This window comes from Myzus persicae, unplaced genomic scaffold (genome assembly GCF_001856785.1).
Source record: "Myzus persicae strain clone G006 unplaced genomic scaffold, MPER_G0061.0, whole genome shotgun sequence".
Lineage (NCBI taxonomy): Eukaryota > Metazoa > Arthropoda > Insecta > Hemiptera > Aphididae > Myzus > Myzus persicae.
In genome coordinates this window covers 23,536-43,322 of record NW_019104319.1, presented here as the reverse complement: position 1 = coordinate 43,322, position 19,787 = coordinate 23,536, and the positions used below count along the sequence as shown (strand labels likewise).

General features: G+C 31.0%; 1 protein-coding gene across 23 annotated transcripts in view; it reads right to left on the bottom strand.

Annotated features, from left to right (window-relative positions):
• Window positions 1-19,787, bottom strand: part of LOC111041134 (tropomyosin) — a 41,788-nt gene that overhangs the window by 10,111 nt on the left and 11,890 nt on the right. For 3 of the 23 annotated variants that reach the window (XM_022325319.1, XM_022325308.1, XM_022325307.1), the window contains 6 exons: window positions 15,480-15,613; window positions 12,736-12,853; window positions 6,811-6,881; window positions 5,769-5,844; window positions 5,231-5,293; window positions 3,947-4,016 (listed from right to left, as the gene is read on the bottom strand). In XM_022325319.1, coding sequence (XP_022181011.1) covers window positions 3,947-4,016; window positions 5,231-5,293; window positions 5,769-5,844; window positions 6,811-6,881; window positions 12,736-12,853; window positions 15,480-15,613 — 532 coding nt within the window. Of the gene's footprint in view, window positions 1-167; window positions 1,094-2,648; window positions 2,732-3,946; window positions 4,017-4,792; window positions 4,856-5,230; window positions 5,294-5,768; window positions 5,845-6,271; window positions 6,343-6,810; window positions 6,882-12,735; window positions 12,854-13,116; window positions 13,235-15,479; window positions 15,614-17,642; window positions 18,121-19,787 lie in introns of those variants that run through there. The other 20 variants (XM_022325311.1, XM_022325300.1, XM_022325313.1 and 17 more) reach the window with 17 other exon arrangements.

Sequence of the window (19,787 nt, the reverse complement as noted above, 5' to 3'; positions counted from 1 at the left end):
ATATTTTTTTCTTTTACATTGTTTTATTGGTAAAACATATAGCACTTGGGATGACAATAAATATATGTAAAAAAATGTTTTAATAATAATAAATAATAATTCGTAAAATAAGTTATCAGTGATTACGATCTAAGTGTTAATGAAATAAATCGTCTGTACAATACAAATAAGACGTAGGTAATATATATTATGTATATACCGAGATATATCAGAATTTGTGTTTTTTCATTTATATTTTTATCGTTGGTTATTTGACTAATAACGAAAACAATACAAAGCTCTATATAAATCACAAAAAATACATTTTTTTTTTTTAATAGACATATACAGTTAGACAAAAATTGGGTTATGGTTTTTTTTATGTTATATAAATAAAAACTAAGCGTATATATAAATAATAATAACGTTTGGATAAAAATTAATTATATTCAACAGACGTGTTTTCCGAAGAACAAAAAAAAACATTTTAGGTACGCGTGACGCCGGTACAAAGTGTCGATAGACATTATACGATTTCTCTCGAGTGGAGATAAAAGATATCATAGAAATAAAAGTTACAATTTTTTATTATTCACTTCGGGGTAGTCAAAGATCACACCTACGGCGTTCCGTACAATTTTTCTACAAGCGTAAAAACAAAGCCGAAATAATATCGTAAGATCAGTAAGCTATGAAATACAATACATTGCAAAACAAAAAAAAAAAATTAAATAAATAAATAAAAATAAAATTTAGGTAATTTACTAAAATAAACTAAAGTTACAAGTTCTGTGTCGAAAAGTTTAACGCGTGGACACGGTGTTAGTAGCACTGTATTATTAAAATTATGTTTTATTGTTTCGTTTTGTGTTTTGTTTATAAAGGGAATGTAGTGTGTGGTATTCGGTAGAGCTGGAGTATGGTCGGAGACAGAGACGACGGAAATGGATAAAATTTGGAATCGTGTGTGTCGGGAAAGGAGGTCTGTGTGTGTGTGTGTGTTTATGTGTGTGTATGTGTGTTTTTTGTGTTTAGATGCCATACAAGTCGACAAACGCAAGGTCCAAGCTGTCGCCAATGTCTCTGAATCTCTCCTTTTCGGCGACCAACTCATCTGAAAAGCAAATCGGTTACCACCGGGTCAGTAAAAACGTTCGCACCCGACTCAGGTTTGAGAAAAGAAATTTTTTGGACAGGACAGTGTCTCGGCGGAAGTGTAGATATATATATATGTATAAATATATATATACGTAGAGCCCAAATCACATAACCGTATATATATAGAAAATAAGAGGACGACAAAGCCGAATAGAATGGTAGTCGATCGGTTTCGCAAATATAGAGGATGTTAGCAGGTTTTTAGTATAATAAATAATAATACATCCACCATCAAAATGGAAAAATTAGTAATTATATAGGTACATATATTATAGTGTTAAAGGTTTCTAAGGTTTCTAAGGTTTCTAAGGAATCACGTGGAAGAAAATCAATCGTGTTAATACAATAATCCGTCCGATAATCATACACGCTTATTATGGACGTTCATTAGCCACATATAGATTTGTGTTTAGTAGGGAAATTATTAAGTAGAAATATTAGTAGGTATACGTGTTAACAACGATAGTATCTAAGAAGTCACTATTAGAACAAAAATCAAATTTTACCCAAAACCAAATACAAATGTCCAACATATTTTAATAATTATTACTGCAGTGTTGGTCCATCATGCGAAGTCTACATTAAAATTATTACCTATACATCAAATACCCATATGATTATTGCATATAAATAATTTGAAATGTTGAAAAACGAACAAAAGAATCGAATTTTTTGTATTATTTTAAATTGTAGATTTATAAAGATACATTTCTAGTATAGGAATGTAGGCGTTACGCACGATGTGTGAATGATTATCGTAAAATGTCCATTATGTGCAGTCCTACACTCGTCGTACCTACCTATATGCATGCACTGTAATTGAGACTGTATAACAGTCCGTTAACGTCAAGGTGTATTGTTATAGAGAATATGTTCGCAATTGAATACGGTTCCTATTGTTTTAAGGTTTCACGATGTGCGGTAATATCGTACCCGAAATTATTATAAGATGAATGGACATACATAATATTAGTACATATTGTATCGCCTTCCGAATATTCAATAACGGTCGCACACGAAGAAAATGTTTATTGCGATTTGAAATGTCTCCCCCATCATACTATACCTATGCCATAAAAATGATTTTAAATTCCCCAGCGAAAGACCATTTTATTCGAGCGTAGTTTTCTTCAACATGATGCATAAATATTAAATATAAACATTTGAATATTATGGGCGTTAGTACTTAGTAGTATATAATAATATAGTTGTTTATAAGGTTAGTACGTAGTTAAGTGATAGAAGAAGGAGAAGAAGAAAGAAAAGAATTAAATTATAAATTATAATATAAAATATAAGTGAATTATTATTAAACTGTGTATAGTCAAACCTGTGCAATAACGAAGTTAGTATGGAGTGCGGAAATGTTAAACAAAACATAAATATAACGAGTGTAAAAGTATAAAAAAATTGTTTAAAAAATTAAATAATAATATTAGATAATTTTTAATAAGGAGTAGGAAATTTGCTAAGAAGGGACGGGGAAGGAAAACGCGGGACGGTATGTTATTTTACATGTTTTGAATGTCGTGCAGGGTGGCCTCCATTTCCTCTTGCAGATGTTTGTTCTTTTCCTTTTCGCCAGTTAAGTCGTCTGTGTTGCGTCAGGTCCACAGCAAAACACACACGCGCGTCACACATGAAAACAAAACATTTAGCTAACATGCACAAACAAGTGAAAATTTAAAAATGAAAAATAAAAACAATATCTAAATACAAGTCACTAGACTACTAGAGATAATATTTAGTAACAAACAAATAATAAAACTCTACGTGCGAAAACATCAGACATGTATATAATAATATGATGTTAAATACAGAATCAAGGATGACAAATTCGGGGTGGCGTCGAAGTGTAAATTTAGATAGCTAGGACATTGGAAAATGTTAACCCTGACCCCACCAAATCTAAATAAAAAAATCAAATTTTAGGTGAAATGTACACCACACGAGTACGGGTAAATATGTAAACGTTTAAAGGTAGACAGTATACATATTATTACATATCATAATGTCGCTCTAATAACATTTACATTGCCATTTGAGACAATATTAGACGTCACGTTCGGCGCCACCGAGGATGATGATGATGATGTGTATCTACGAGTTCGTCAGACATTTTATATTGGATTATTATTATAAACATTCGCACGCGAAGAGTGCAGACCATCATCGTATTATTACGGTAATTGTGTAATATAGACACAAAAGAGTATCGATTAATCGGCGTTATTTGATTAGAAACACTTGGCTCTTCGGACAACACACGATATTAGAAAACAATCTCAAACACGAAAAAACACATTTTATTTATTCATATATTTTTTTTTTTTTAGTAGGTATATTTCTCGATTGTTTACCATGCACCTGCCTCCCCGTTGTGACATTGAAACGTCAATGGTCTTAGATCATGCTGAAAGTATTTTGTGCACTACAGAAGACTAAACGTCTTGTACACTATGATGCATAGTGCACTTAAAATTGGCGGGGGCCGAGGAATCTCATTGACGTGTAAAGAGAACCCCCGCCAGTGTTTTAACCCAAAATTCAGATGACCCTGTATGTTATATTATCTGCACAAATAAGACGTCAAGGCCCAAAAAACAAAATTAATACCCCTGCGTATTACTGTATACGCCACGCGGGATATTAGGTATACCATAATTATGAGACACACTATGCGTTTAAATATTGCTCATATTTCTTGTATAGATATTATTATAATAAATTATCGATCCCAAGACTGTAAACCGATATAATAGTATTTTTGAAAATATATAATAATCTACGAGGGAAACGTAAAACTCACCTTCGAGCCTGTCGACTTCCTTCTGCAATTTCTGCACCGATCTCTCGGCGAATTCAGCACGAGCCTCAGCCTAAAAGTGAAAAAAAATCGAGTGTCGATTAATGTCTGTTAAATATTTACAGTTTTGTTTTGATTTTTTTTAACTAATAAACACAACAAGTAAATAATAAGTGTATACAGAGTGTATCCCGAGGATTTGACGGTTTGACACTTATATACAAATTACATTGAAAATATCAAATTCTCGTAACACTCTGTATGCATTACACACAGAAGAAAAACCATGCGGTATCATAAATTAGAAATTTAATTGATTAATTTAAATAAAACAATCATATTGTTAATGAAACACGGTGTTATGAACTGCAAAAAAAAGGTCAAATTTAAAATTATTAATATTAATTTATGTATATGACGATTGACGGACGGCATGTGCGAAAAAAAGTGTGAAAACTGTGAACGCGTTGAAAGCATCGAGATGTGCGTTATTAACAAATAATAATTATAGTATATTAATATGTGTCTATCGTGTACAACGAATAAATTATCACACATCGTACTCGTACACGTGGAATCCAAACGAAAACTTCAAAATAACAATCGAACTTCTTTACATATTACCGTAACCACATAATATACACGAACAGTCGTGATAAAAAAGTTGTTCCGTGTCGTACTCAGCAGAGCTTCAATATTAAGTCGAAAATGAGTTATGGCAATCGGCGCAAGGAGAGTAGAGAAAGACACATAGGTAATTAATTATTTAATGATAAATATACGAGAATAATGTAGAATGAACATTATATAATAATTATGAAGTGTATTAAATATGTATTGAACTTATACCTCTTTGAGCTGTGCTCCGAGACCTTTCACTTGTTCCTCAAACGTTTCTTCCCTTTGTGTGGCCTATATTTATTTTTAAGTATATAAACGTGCGCCGTGTTTGTGAGTTAAGCGTGTACAAACCAATTTGCAAAAAAAAAAAACAAAATCAAGTTAGACAAAAAATTTATAAGTTATAACACACATTTAAGAAAATATATTATTATATTTGTTTGTTTCAGTGATTTTTTTATGTATAGTGGGGGTGTATTTAGTAAGTTTCGTGGGAAAGGTGTCATACCAAAATCACGCGTTTTATTATTAGTTATTATATAAAAACAGTACGAGTGGTGTAAGTACGTTAAAGCCTTATGGTAGTATTTTTTTGAAAATTTTCTTAAGCAGACTAAAATGCAAACAAACGCAGCCTGTGAGTTGTTTTTTTTTTTTATAAAATACCTCCTTCAAACGGTTGGTCAAAGTCTTAATTTGGTTCTTATATTCTTCTTCACGTTGATTTGCCTGTCCAAAACCATTAGTTAGAAATTTAGAAAATGTTTATACAATAGGACTTTTTAAACACTATATAAGGGCTAATGAACTTTGGAAATGTGCGTTATAAATAGTATATATCAGCACATATACTAATAATATTTCTGAATCTTTATTAATACATCTAAGCTCAAATCGACATTGTTTTTAATCTTAAGTCAGTTATATTTATAAAATTGATTTGCTTGAGATGGTTGAACGAAAAATATTTCCCCATTTCATAGAGTCTGGCTAAATAGTTGTGTTTTGCTAACTTTTGGTTAACAATTATTGATTTATAAAATATTCTGAATCAATAATGTAATAGTTTAGAATATGTCAATCATTGGTGTATCTATAGCATTGGTTGATAAATATAATAAGAAAAATAATATATTGTTTTGTATACGTCTTATTTGGTCGTTAAAATGAATGTAATTAATTTAACTGAATTGTATACGTGTACCTTTTCTTCTGAAACCTCGAGGGATTTCAAGTTGTTGCCAACAACACGTAATTCTTCTTCCAATTCCACGATTTTTCTATAGAATAAAAAATAACACAAAATTAGTTCAACAGGTAAAACACAAAATAACTACGTTCATTTCTAAGTTTTTTTTTTGGAAATATCAACTCAAGCTTAAGGGTTTCTATAATGTAATCGAAGTTGAAAAGACAATTTGTTCGTTAATTATAAATACCCTTAAAAGTTACATGAGTAAATATTACAACAGAAAAAATTGGTAATTTTTGATTGCGATGAAAAGCCACTCGGACGCAACACACTACTTTCAAGAAAGCAAAAATACAACAAAATATGTTCACATAAAAGGTGTACATCTTTGTTATTCAGCACTTACCAAAAAGTAGTCATCTAACTATGGTCTAAAATAAGGGTGGAAGTATTTTTTAATTCATTTTTAAGTGCGCGTTCTCACTTTTCGACTTTAAAATGACTAATATACTTACGCATCGCTGTGTTCAGCTCTTTCTTCAGCTCTTTCCAAATCTTGTTCCATCATGACCAATTTACGGCCGACCTAATAGCAATTGAAAATAAAACAATATAACAAACTAATTTCATGCAATAAAACTAAAAATAATAAAATATGTTGGACAAAGGATAAAGAGATAGAGCATGTATAATATTAACATATTATATAGGTAATATGGATAGATGAAAAACACACAAAACACAAAAACAAAAAATCAAAACCGAAAACAGAAAACGAAAAAAAATTCAAACAGCCGCCGAATGGAAACTATAAAGCTTCAGTTTTGTTTTCTGAAAATATCTATGATTGTGAATAAAGCCCAAAAAAACGTAATAACACTAATTATGCGCGCAACAATTATTTAAGCGTAGTGTAATATTATATGATATAATAATACACTACAGTATATATTCTGCTAAAGCAACGAAAAATCGCAATCATAAAAATTATCCAACAGATTCCTTTAAATGATTTTCATATTTATAAATCTAGTGATTTATTAATCGTCCTTACGATTCGCCCGATTCGGCACGTTCTTCTGCTCTTTCCAAGTCGGCTTCAACCATGGCCAGCTTACGCGCTACCTAATCGTAATAATTTCCCAAAAAAGATAATTAAATAAAAACGGTCTTAACAATTTTTTTATACAAATATTAAGAAATCGGTAAATTAATTAACACACACGCAAAACACACATTATAATATATACATGTATTTATGTATAGAGTGGTGTAGCGAGGATATATCTGGGTGAGCCGGAGAAAATAAAAATGAATCCACGAAGAAAATTACACTTAGAGGTCTCAGCCAGTACCGTTTTTCTCCTATGGCGTAAAAAGAATACCACCATCCCCTTGCCCACTTTTTAACGGACATATTTAGCTGCAGTATGCATGATAGGACAACTATAATATAATTAGTAATTATAGATGGGCACCAAATAGTAATATAAACGAGATACTACCATTCTGACACTGCAGGTAACGAGTATAGGTGCATAATATTACTATATATTTTTCGACCAACATAAACTGTCAAACAAAACAGTTGATGGCCATAATAGGCATTACAGGGAAACTCAAGATAAATTAGTCGACTGCCAAGGCTGTTTAAAATAAAAAATTACGGACCACTGTTATCTGTTTTGGAATGTAAATGAGTGATGCTGCATTTAGTGCCCAGTCCCTTAGCTACACCACATTTACCTATTATATTATATTAATTTATAATTATAACACTATAGACAATGGGACTATTATCGATTAGGAATGACTGTAATGTATTGTACAGTCAATAGTATATGCAAAGGAACACCAAGATAGTGAAATTGTTAGATTTCGACGAGTTAAACAGAAAAAACAAACTACAAACAGCCTAACGAGTTAATCTATGTTATTATAGTAAGTACTAAGTACACTTAATTATGCAAACTGTATGGCTTATAACAAAATTATTATTGAATCCAAGTAAACCGACTTTATAATATAAAGATGATTGACGATAACGTTTTACAATAAAAAGATTAAAATTTAACTTAAAAATAAATTTTCAAAAAAAAAATTAACACTGAGGGATATACTAGCAACCTATTGTACAAACAGACGTATACCAACACATAATTGTAATTGCTTATCTAATAAAGAATGTTTATATAAATTTCAACCAGCGAGATAAATACATATATATATTAGCAGATACATCGCATTAAAATAAAATTAGTAATAAACGATATGAGTAATAATATGTCATATTATTGTAGGACGAATACCGATACGGCCAAGACACAGTAGTTGTTAATTTTGTTGTATTTGTAAACAAATACAAAACAGGGACAATACCCGTTATTTGAAATCAGTTGTACGCCATTATGGAAGCGCATTGCCTTATGAGAAAAAATTGTGTCTTAGCCGAACGAGTTTACAATCAATAACTACCTACATAAGTAAACGATGACAAACCGTGTCCGTTTGTAAGACATTGTTTATTACTTCGAAATGACCCACACGTAAAGACAATAATATTTCATAATAAACTAAAAATTATATGAGATTCGTCAATCGTCCAAACTAAAATTCGAATATATTATTAAAACGATTCGGAAAAACACACTCATGATACTTTCTCAAAAATGCACTAATTTTGGGTGTGAGGGCCACCTTCGAAATCTAAAACGTTTACTTATATTATATTGATAAATTTGTCGTCGTCTGCAAGCATTCATCGTCCATGTATATTGTATATAATTGTCAAGTTTTTACAGTTTTATTAGTGGCAATTTTTTTAATGACTGCTAAAATTGCCAATGTTTAGTTATTTGATTTCGTATTTCAAAGACGAAAAATTTTTTTGAAAGGTATTATTTAGCATAATTAGAATATTTTGCATAGAAATATCGAATTTAGGTTTTTTTTAATTATAACATATGAACGAAAATTTTGACAAAAAGATTTTAAAAAAGAATAGTGGCAGGGGTTCTTCAACGAAATTATTCAACAATACTTCGCTTATAAAATTGTCGGAAAGCTCAAAAGATATAAATAGAAAGCTATTATTTCAATATTCGTTATGTTTTATAAATGGACGTTTCATAAAAATATTCTGCTTGAAAGGCTATCACGCATTAATTGTTTTCTCTAGGAACAAATGTATTCCGTACTTTCACGACTCTCTTATACAGTTTAAGGCAAGGGACCACATTTTGTACGTTTTGAAGAGTAGATTATTTCCTGTGCACTGGTCCAATGATCATTTTTAAATATTTTTTTTTTACAGTATAAACATGTTTAAATTTAATTTATTTTTAACCATTAAGAACTTCTTAAAAATGAAAAAACTATCTGACTAAATTCATGGGAATTATTCTTATCTATACTAAAAGAATGTCATTTAATATTTGCCCTTATATTATGAACCTCGTGGAAGTACGGAATACCTGTTGACGCCATATTACGCGTCATACAAACAGAGAAAACAAATGTTAGTGTTGCAACTCCTCGAAAGATAAATAATATTAAAAAGTGGACTTTCTTTTTCCCCCTTAAATAATAGAAAACATTTTTTTACTACAATATTATAGTTGTAGGTACCTACTCTAAAATGTATATCATCCAAAAATACAAAATTCAAGTGAGGGACGGCGAGTGTGTTTAGTGCGGACAGAATCGCTCTGTATAATAATATAATATATTGCAACGACCACGTTGACAAAAATGTGGACCGCCTCGGCGTCAGGAATTTCGACTCGTCGACGAAACAATAATTATTTTTTTATCATAATTACCTACGTTTCAAACGTATTCTGTGTATTCTCCTTCTTATAATATAATCCATAGAGAGAGCATCAGACACGACGTCAACGTTCGAAGTATCCAAATGGTCTACTTTTAATGTTTAAACAAAATTATGTCACGTCCTATTATTAAATTAGACATATTATACATGATATTATAAGATATATAGGTACGTCATATTATTATTATTATTATTATTATTATGTCGTAATTGGTAATCGTACAAGAAAAACCCATTAACGGGCAAATTGATTTTTTAGACGGCGCGATTGTTGGTTATTCTTAAAAAATGATATATTATATATTTTTATTTAGTTTATCATTGATGTATGCGTTGTCCATACGAGATACGCATGTAAGTAAAATAATGTTATGATTTATGATATTTGAATCGGATTTGTTTTTCTTCGAACACATTATACGGAAAAGCAATTACTGAGTAATTATTTCAACTGGATTTTCGAAATAATGACTAATCAAACGTGTTTAAAAAGACGGTTCACATAAGGAGCATGTGCCTTCGAAAAATTATTTTTGCTAGATTATTTAATATTTTAATTTTCCAGATCTACATACCTATAGATAAAGGACCTACAACATAGTATTATTATTACGTATATGATACGCGTACATAAAACGTAGAGACCTTGGAATTATAATTTCGTCGCTCATGTAAAATAAATTAAACACGTCGAATGCATGGGTCGTGAGAAAATGATAATAATTTTTTTTTTACATTTATGTATATTATATTATTATTACGTGTGTGGGACTGTAGGATGTAGATACGAGGTAACAAAAACTTCGATTCGCAACCGTGAAAAGAAACTGAATTCATTTGTTCTTAATGCACACGAGAGGGACAAAAAAACAAAATTATATAATGTTAAATTCTTAGTCCCTCCTCACGAACACATAACATTGTTATACTTTGTACAAGCAATAATATGATAGGACGTAACACCGATAAAAAGTTGTTATTACCATAGGATTTTCTAGAAAACGACGAATAATGCATCCGAAACGATTAAAATATTTATAACTGAATAAAACTGATGGCCCTCCATCGTCGAAAACTTATAGGGCATAGGTTTTGATGTATAACCATCGATCTAATAATTTAATTTTCCATACGACACCCTCCCCCCCATGAATTCAGCCATGCTCTTTTATTCGAAAACTGACACTATTATGTAATACTATAGACTAACATTTTTTCTGTGGGACTGAGTGCGATAATATATTATTATGACGTTATTGCTGTTAGAAGTATTTACGTTTAGGAGAGACTTCGTTGATAAAAAAAATCTGTAGCCCACTAAATCGAAATGTCTACTATACGGATTTGCTAGGAACAACTTCTGAATCGGTTTTATTTTAATTATTGTTTATAATAATATTATAATACAGTTTACAAGTGTTTCATTTGATGTTCGTAAGACTCGAGCAGTGTGCGTCGTTTCGAGTATTTTTCAATACATAAAATAACAGAACGTGTGTGTTTTGGAAGAAGAATTATTATAATGGATGAAATTCACTCCTCTGACAACAAACCAGTTCTCTCTTTTTTACAGACAGAATACACCCTTTTTCCCGGTTCTCGTCGCGTTGAATATATTATTATTATTACACATACAAAAAGTATGTAACGCCTGTAACTCTGCCGTACAGTCATTTTTCGAGTAAAAATCCTATTAAAGATGAATTTCTATTTTTAAATATAAAACAACTTGAGGCGAATACGCCACCGGTATAAAGTTAAACATTTTTTTTTAATGTTATTATGTCGCCTCTCCGACTGAGATTTCACTATAGATCACTCGATTTTCGGGGTTATATTATTATTTTATTGAATACCTTAGTGTTCACTAATCGTCAATAAGATTTTGTTTTAATTTTATATTTGTTATACTCCCACTATGACGTCTTGGGCGGACATATTTTGTTTTTCATTGGACTACGTCAATTTGTCATTTAAGTAATTTATTATATACACCGTAACACCGACAACTGTTTGAGAACTTCTCTTATAATATTAGTATCGTATATACATCGTAGACACTGGTTGAATATAATATTGCAATCACTAGTCAATAGTCATTACAAAGCCAATGACCAATTTGCTCAATTTTGACACTACTGCTCATATTTTTATAACCATAATATTGTAATATGTATAATAATAATAACAGTTATGATACTAAATGTTCAAAATAATAGAAAAATAAATTAAAACAGAAATACTGATTTATTCAGTTACACAAAAAAAATAATATATCAACAACTCAAATATTAAATAAACTACTAAAACTCCCATTTTTTTTTTTTTTTATCAAAACATTACATTGTGAATAATAATAATAAAATAATAATAGGTATTATTTATTATTATTAAAAGCATACAGTTTTGTAAAAATTTGTAATAAACAAAAAGATGTAAACATGTCCATAAATTACACGCGTAACATTAATTATTCAAGATAACGATTTATTAAGTAGTACAATTTCATATAATAATATATCCGAATAGCTTAAAATCGACTTTAAAAATATAAATTTGATATACATTTGAGTTTTTATAATAGAGTTAAGGATACATAATAAATGTTATTTTTCATTATTTAACACAAAAATAAAATTCAAGGCACTTAAAAAAAATGTAATCATTTTTATTACAATATTTTTAAAAACAAAAACGTAACAGAAAAAACTTGACAATTGTTCTTAACAGTCTATGTCAATGGTATATAATTTTGAAATAGGATATATTTTAATATCAAAAATGTCAATATTACTTGGATTCAATACAAAATAATAATTAGGTAATGTAAACGATTGAATAATGGTAAAGTTTAAATTCACAAAACAATAAAAATAAAAATAATTGTTCGCACAAACTGCCAAAACTCATAAAAATATACCAATAGCGAAAACGCCAATATTATTACTTAAGGTTTTTTTTTAATATCTTTAAGCCATTAGTAATGAAATTTCCCTTTTAAGGACTCATTTGTTGTCACACAAAATTTTGTATGAGTCACATTATGCCATATTTAAGTTGCATACAACTGACATTTGTAAAATTATTGATTAGTAAAATTCAAGTGAGATAACGATTTAATAGTGTTAGTAACACACTATCGTTCACCTCATCATATTTCTTATCAGCTTCTTCAGCCAAGAAGCGGGCTTCCTTTAACTGGTTCTCCAAGGCATCCATACGTTCTTCATCGGCCAAACTGCGGTTTTCCAACACCTTACGTGCACTATATAAATCCCAACCAATAAGTTATTCCCTACAAATCTAGAGTTTAAATTGTACCTATCAATATAACTACTCGAAGGATTTATAACTCCTAACAAAAATCTACTTATTTTAATTGCCCTAACCAAATCAGTCAAATTAAAAATCCCTACAGTGTCCATGTAGCCACGTCGTGTTTTTGTGCTTATCAGGAATCAAGGACAAGGTTGTAAGATAATTTGAAATAAAAACACAGTAAAAAATACTCAGATGCTGTTATTTTACCTCCTCATATTTTTTGTCAGCCTCCTCGGCAATAAGTTTGGCTTGTGCCAATTGAGCTTCGAGAATGGCTACTCGGTCATCCTCCATATTTGTTCGGTTCTCCAATGCTTTTCGGATCCTTTTAATTTACAAACAACAACACATCAAACAGATGCACACACAGCGTTATTGTTTTAGCGGGTAAGTAGTACATAAATACCTACATATATTTTAACTAATATTTTCTACTTAAAAACAAGTTAGTAAGTAGTAGATTATGTAATACATTATTGTTTATGATTTAACTATTTCCAATTAACTAATCAAGAATCTATAATGAAATGTTGGTTTATAAGCTGCAGTTGTCCATAGTGAAATTATTAACTCATTTGATGCATAAAAGTAGTATAAACTATAAAATAAACCACTAATATTAGTATTAGTAATCTTAATTATTTAAGAAAATACTAAATTAGTAATTTTAGAAATCAAGTGAATAACAAAAATAATTAATTTTGATAATAATTTCAAAAAAATTGGATAAAAATTATAAATTTACATAAATCACTGAACACTAATCAAACAAATTTGAATACAGAATATAAAATAACGTGTACAATTTAATCAAATTTCTAAGAATGTAGAGTTTATAAAAAATAAATGTATCCATAATTTTTAAATATTTATATTAATTCAAACCATAATTTGAGTTTAAAAATCATGCAGACCTTACCTAATAAGATAAAAATACTTTGGGTTTTAAAAATGTCAATTTTTTTTTAATTTTTATAAGATTTTTATAGTAGGTAGGAATTATAGATACAAACTAATTACACAGTTGTTTAATTTTTATTTAATATATATATTATGTCATTTAATCTTTGTCATTATAAAATTTACTAATTTTTAAATTTATAGCTGAAAAAAATGTCTTTGATATTAATGTAAAGCATATCTTTAATACCTACTAGTTAAAAAAATATAGATATAATTCTTTATTTTAGAATGAAATATCTGTGATTGTACTTCCATTAATTTGAATTCAATCATCAATACCCATCACTAAATAAACAGACATGTCAGCTAGATAACACAGCGCATAAACTATTCTACAAACTTTGAATAAACCCTCAAACTAAGTATTAAATACAATAATATTAAACATTATCCATTTAATATGATTAGGAACATGCACAATGACAACTTAAACTTAAACTGACATGCCTATTTATTTACTCATGTCTATACCAAGATGTTTTTGATAATCTTTATCAATTCTGTATATTATAAACATTTTAAAATAAAATTTTAAAAACCTAACACAAATAAATATTTAAAAGTTGAAAATGTCCGATGTACTTTTATAGTACCTATACTTATTTCAAGATTGTATTTAGCAAGAAATGCCTAATTATTAATATAAAGTTAAGTCAGAAGAAGACGTTTTATATAATTTTTTAAGGAAATTTAAATAGGCAATTCTAACAAAAGTTTAAGAAAATTGACAATCTAAAAATTTAAATAGGTAAACATATTTTAATAGGCTAAATGTACAAAGAATAATGATTTCAAATTATTATTATGATTATAGGTTGTTGTATAGTTACTAAATTATAGATAAACAAATGTTTTGTACCAATGTTATTCAAAAAATAACTATTATAAACCAACCACATTTTAATTACAAATTGAGCAAGACCAGCTATAGGTTAGGTTAAATGAAATTTTTGTAATTTTGAAAAGTTCAATAGTTTTTCAGAATTTATGATAAAAATATCGTTAAATTATAAATATATTATCTCTTTTCACATCAAGTTTGATTTAGGGTTATCACATTTGATTTACATGCACACAACATTCACTTAAGAAAGGTTTTAGTAACATTTTTAGGAGCTGATGTTAGTTATCATAGTATCATTAGTAACTGAATACATTAACCATCATACTACATCTAGTAAATTAAATCAGACAAAAAAAAGGTAATGGGTATTTATTGGTAATTAAAACTTACCTACATAAAGACGACGTGACAGTATTTACAACAAGATAATGTAAATATAATGACTTTTAAGTTTAAAATTGATACTATATTTAATGAGCATATTAAAATATATCTCAAAATATATTGAACTAAACATACCTAACATAAAAATAGAATAAATAGTTTTACTTATGCATTTATTATTTTCTAAGACATAAAATGTAATATTATAGTAATTGGTTTTTAACGTTCAAAACCTACTTGATATTATTAAAATATAATTTAGGGACTAGTACCTATAAATGTTTTTTTTGAGATCAAAATATAACCTAAGATGAAATCTATTAGAGTCCTAAAATCCTGAAATAGTAATACCTTTGACAAACATTTAGCACACACTTACCGTTCAGACTCATCAGCAGCTTGAGATGCCTCGGCCAACTTAGCAGTGGCCGTGGCCAAGCGCTCTTCAGACCTTTCAAGGTCCTCTTCCAGCAATTGGATACGCCTGTTAAGTGCAGCAACTTCACTTTCAGCCTGCAATAAAAAATTAATAATAAATATTTAGCATAATGCTGTTTATGTGGGGAAAATAATTCATAGAGATTTGTATTAGACCTATATGGCTATATTTCTACAGGATTGCTTTACAAAAAAGTAAACATTATAAAAATATAAATATCCTATTTTATACATATTCAGGTGTAAAATACCAAATTAACAGGAAACCCAACCTAGGCCATAACTTCCTGAATTCACAGCAAACAAAACTGTCTGTATATTTAACATACATGAAACCCATTGTTAGGAGATAAATTATTTCATCACGCCTCATCGTTCTATATATAACCTTGAATGATCAGCTTAATTTTACATACTACAAAACTGTTCACTTATTAAACTCAAAGTTTGAATGCAATAATACTTGTTTAAATTCCCTATATCATATCACTATTATAAATGTTTAAAGTTTGTTTAAGATGTCATATAAATAAACATTAAATTGAATAAATTAGGTATAACTCTTTCATTCATTTATTTTACCCAATAATAAATAACAATTAGGTATTTATAAAACATATATTGTATTTGATCAATGATATTAAAAACCAGTGATATGAATTATGAGAAATTTCAAAATATGTGGACTATTAGTTACGCTATAAAATTTTTAATTGTAACACCAACTCCAATTTGTAATTCAAACATTAACTGCAACAATCAATAAAATATTCAGATAACGCTTATTTTAACAATTAGGTGATTAAACATTTTTTCTTCGACTAGTTGTGTATAAATAAATTCTACATACTGATTTGCTAACAATATATTAGATTATTGGTTTCTATACTTTTAATCTTGGTTTCAATAGTTGACTAATGACGGGACTAATGAGTATAAATATATAATGACTAGTGGCTGATTAAATGTCAACAACAAATCTTAATTTTCTTGAATGATGCTCATATGCAAAAAAATGTTCCTGGCTATAAGCAAAAATAAAAATACCTATGAGATACTTAGTAGGTACTACCTACCTAAAAAACAGGTAAGTTTATCAACAACACATCTAATTAATTTATGTCAATATTTTTTTTTGTATTTTAAATAGATAGGCAAAAAAGTAACCTCAGAAGTTATTTAGTATGTCTACACAGGTGATATACCAAGTATATCTCAGATGAACTAGCCTATAGATTTACCTATTAATTGTTGAGTATTTGCTGAAGATCAAATATATTCAACAACTAAAATTAAAAAATACCTAACACAGTAATGATCATGAATCAAATGTGCTCAGTTCAATGTTTTGTTTCTAAATATCATGATATTTTAATCTACAATAGCCTGTACAAGTCAATAGGATAACTGAACTGAATATGGAGCCAATTACCAAATTATCAATAAAACTATGCAACCAACCTAAATAAGATAAGTCCATTTTTACATTAACCTTTACGCTTAGTAAAAACCTTCAGATATCTACACTGATAACTTTTCTGTAGGAGTCATATATGTTTCATTAATAGTAAATAAATTCGACAAATGTAGATAGATTAACAGAAAGATAGGTTTTGAAATGAAGTAAAAATCAAAATCCATTTGCAACACATGCAGACATGTCCTAGCTAGATATACAATTACAATATTTTTCAAACTGAAATTCAAAAGCGTAAAATATCATAGAATTGCAGAAAGAACGTGTAGACGGCATTCGAGTCAAGTAGGACATCCTTCGAACAATTCTTATTGAATCAGTGGGAAAAATAAAATCTTATGTACCACCTACTACTATGAGCCCTAGTCAACAGCGAAACGGTATAGAGCTCAAAATATGAACTGCAAAGACAGTGTGGTTGTGCATTGTTGACATAGTAATAGTATTATTTTGATCGTAAAGAATAAACTTATTTTCTAGATACTAAAATCCTATACGAAAAACTCAAGATGATGCCGCCCCAGCCCCCAACACCAGACGAGTTGGGGCGGGGGTATTTTTACCGAAATCGCGCGTAATCACGATATTTAGGTGGACATATTAATGTGTTGGAAAAACTCAACGTACTTCCTCGCGTCTCATGACCTCCATCTGGAGTTTCTTGTGGAAATCCTCGCACTCCTCCTTATACCTCTCCATCTCCTCCTTGGTCTGACGCATCTTTTTCTTCAGCACGTCCAACAGCGAACCCTGCTGTATGGTGGTCATGGTGACTTCGCGGCGAGGGGAGGACACACGACTAAAGAACAAGACGACAGGAAAACCGCGCACTTACGCCGCCACCCTCGTGTGCCTGACCGGGAGGAAACGTGAAAACGGCGTCGCCGGTCACGTAAACTACGCTTTCGAGTCGCGGTACGACGTGGGCGTTTTCTTTCGGTGTCCGGAAAAATTGGACGGACGACGGGGCAGCGGTGAGCCGGCACGCGTTTGTCGCGGTAACGGACGGACGGACAACACACACAAGTCACAAACACACACGCAAACGCACACTGAGTCACTGACACGGGCAAGTGGGAACAACACAACCACTGACGGTGACTGGTGAGTGGTGACGACGACCGCTAAATTTTTACGTTGGTTACGTGCAACGTTCGGTTATGGGGACGCACTGCAGAAGCCACACACACACACACACACACACACACACACTCGTTCGCTAGCTCGCTAACGGCTAACCAGTAACCAACCAAACTATATACGATAATATTATAATATATATATATACATAATATTATTGTATTTACGATAATAATAATACCTACGACGACGGTTCGTCGGACGAATACAATACTCGCGCACAGTGCTCACACACACACACACACACACACACACACGTACGCGGGTCATGCTCGCGCCCCGCCCCGCCCGACACAGTGTCGAGCCGGCGACGTACCGTCGGGGCGGTGGCCTTGCGGGCGACGTTGCCGGTTTTCGACGACGCGTCGACGGGTCGGGGCGGGTGGTAATTTCGTTCGTATTTGGCGTCGACCGAGACCTGCCGGCCGGCTGGCGCAAAAATATCTCAAACTGGTTCCGCGGACGGTCTCGCGCGTCCGCAGAAATCTTGTCCCGGACGGCTTTTCCACAAACGCGCCGCCGTTCCGCGCCGCGCCTCCCCTCACCCATCCAAACCGCCAGCACAAAAGCCGCGCGGACCGGGACGGCCGCGGGATTCTGCCACTGGCCAGTGGCCGCCGTCTGTTATGACATCGAACTCGTCTTGCAACGATCGGCGGACCATAATATGGTAATGTTTTGTCGTTGATTATTCTCGTGCGAGCAAGGGTCGTGTGCTACTGACACGCACGACAAGTGTTTCGCCAAATAAGGGGCGGCGGCGTAGACTTTTCACTCGTAATCATCATCATAATATACGTTCTCTTCCTTTCGCAACACGTCCTGCATGTCATGACGTCCCGTATATTCCAACGATGTATCGCCTTTTACGTACAACTATATTATTGTGTACACCTCTAAACCTCATCTATAAAGATACCGATGGCAACATTCAAAACACGACGAACGAGTTATCGTGGAGATGGAAGGGAAGGTACAAAACATTGAGGCTCGGTTATACGAAAATGAAAATATGAATTTGTAAAATGCGTTTAGTAGTCAAGGGACGAGACAAAATTGCTGTATACTTGATATTAGAATATAGCTATGTTTTCATCGAGAATATAAGCAGTTACGGTTCTTATGAAATGCAAACCATCACGTTATTATCTATGAATACGCTTATACACTTGAATAGCGTGAGTCGTGAGTGTATAAACGAAACAATTTATATTCATTAATCATTACTATGTATTTCATGTAGGTACACAGATTTTAATCAAGGGACTTGAAAGAATTCAAACTGTTTGTTCTAACGGTTTACAGTTTGCAATGTTTGCACGGTTATGAAAAATTCTTAGTTATTTATTAAAAGTTGAAATGTATGTAAATTCATCAGCTTTACCACACATAAATCGAAAAAATTCCTAAATATTACTAATTTATAATACATCATGAGGTATATCTTTCGTAATTGTATTCGTTAAAACCTATTCAACAACACATTGTTAGTGTTTTGCTCTATTTTTAATTCGTATAAACAAACACGGACACGTGCAAATTCCAAAGTGCGATTTCATACAACATTAATTATTGATTTATAGACATATAGATTATTTCGTTGTATGAATAATAAATATATAATATACAACG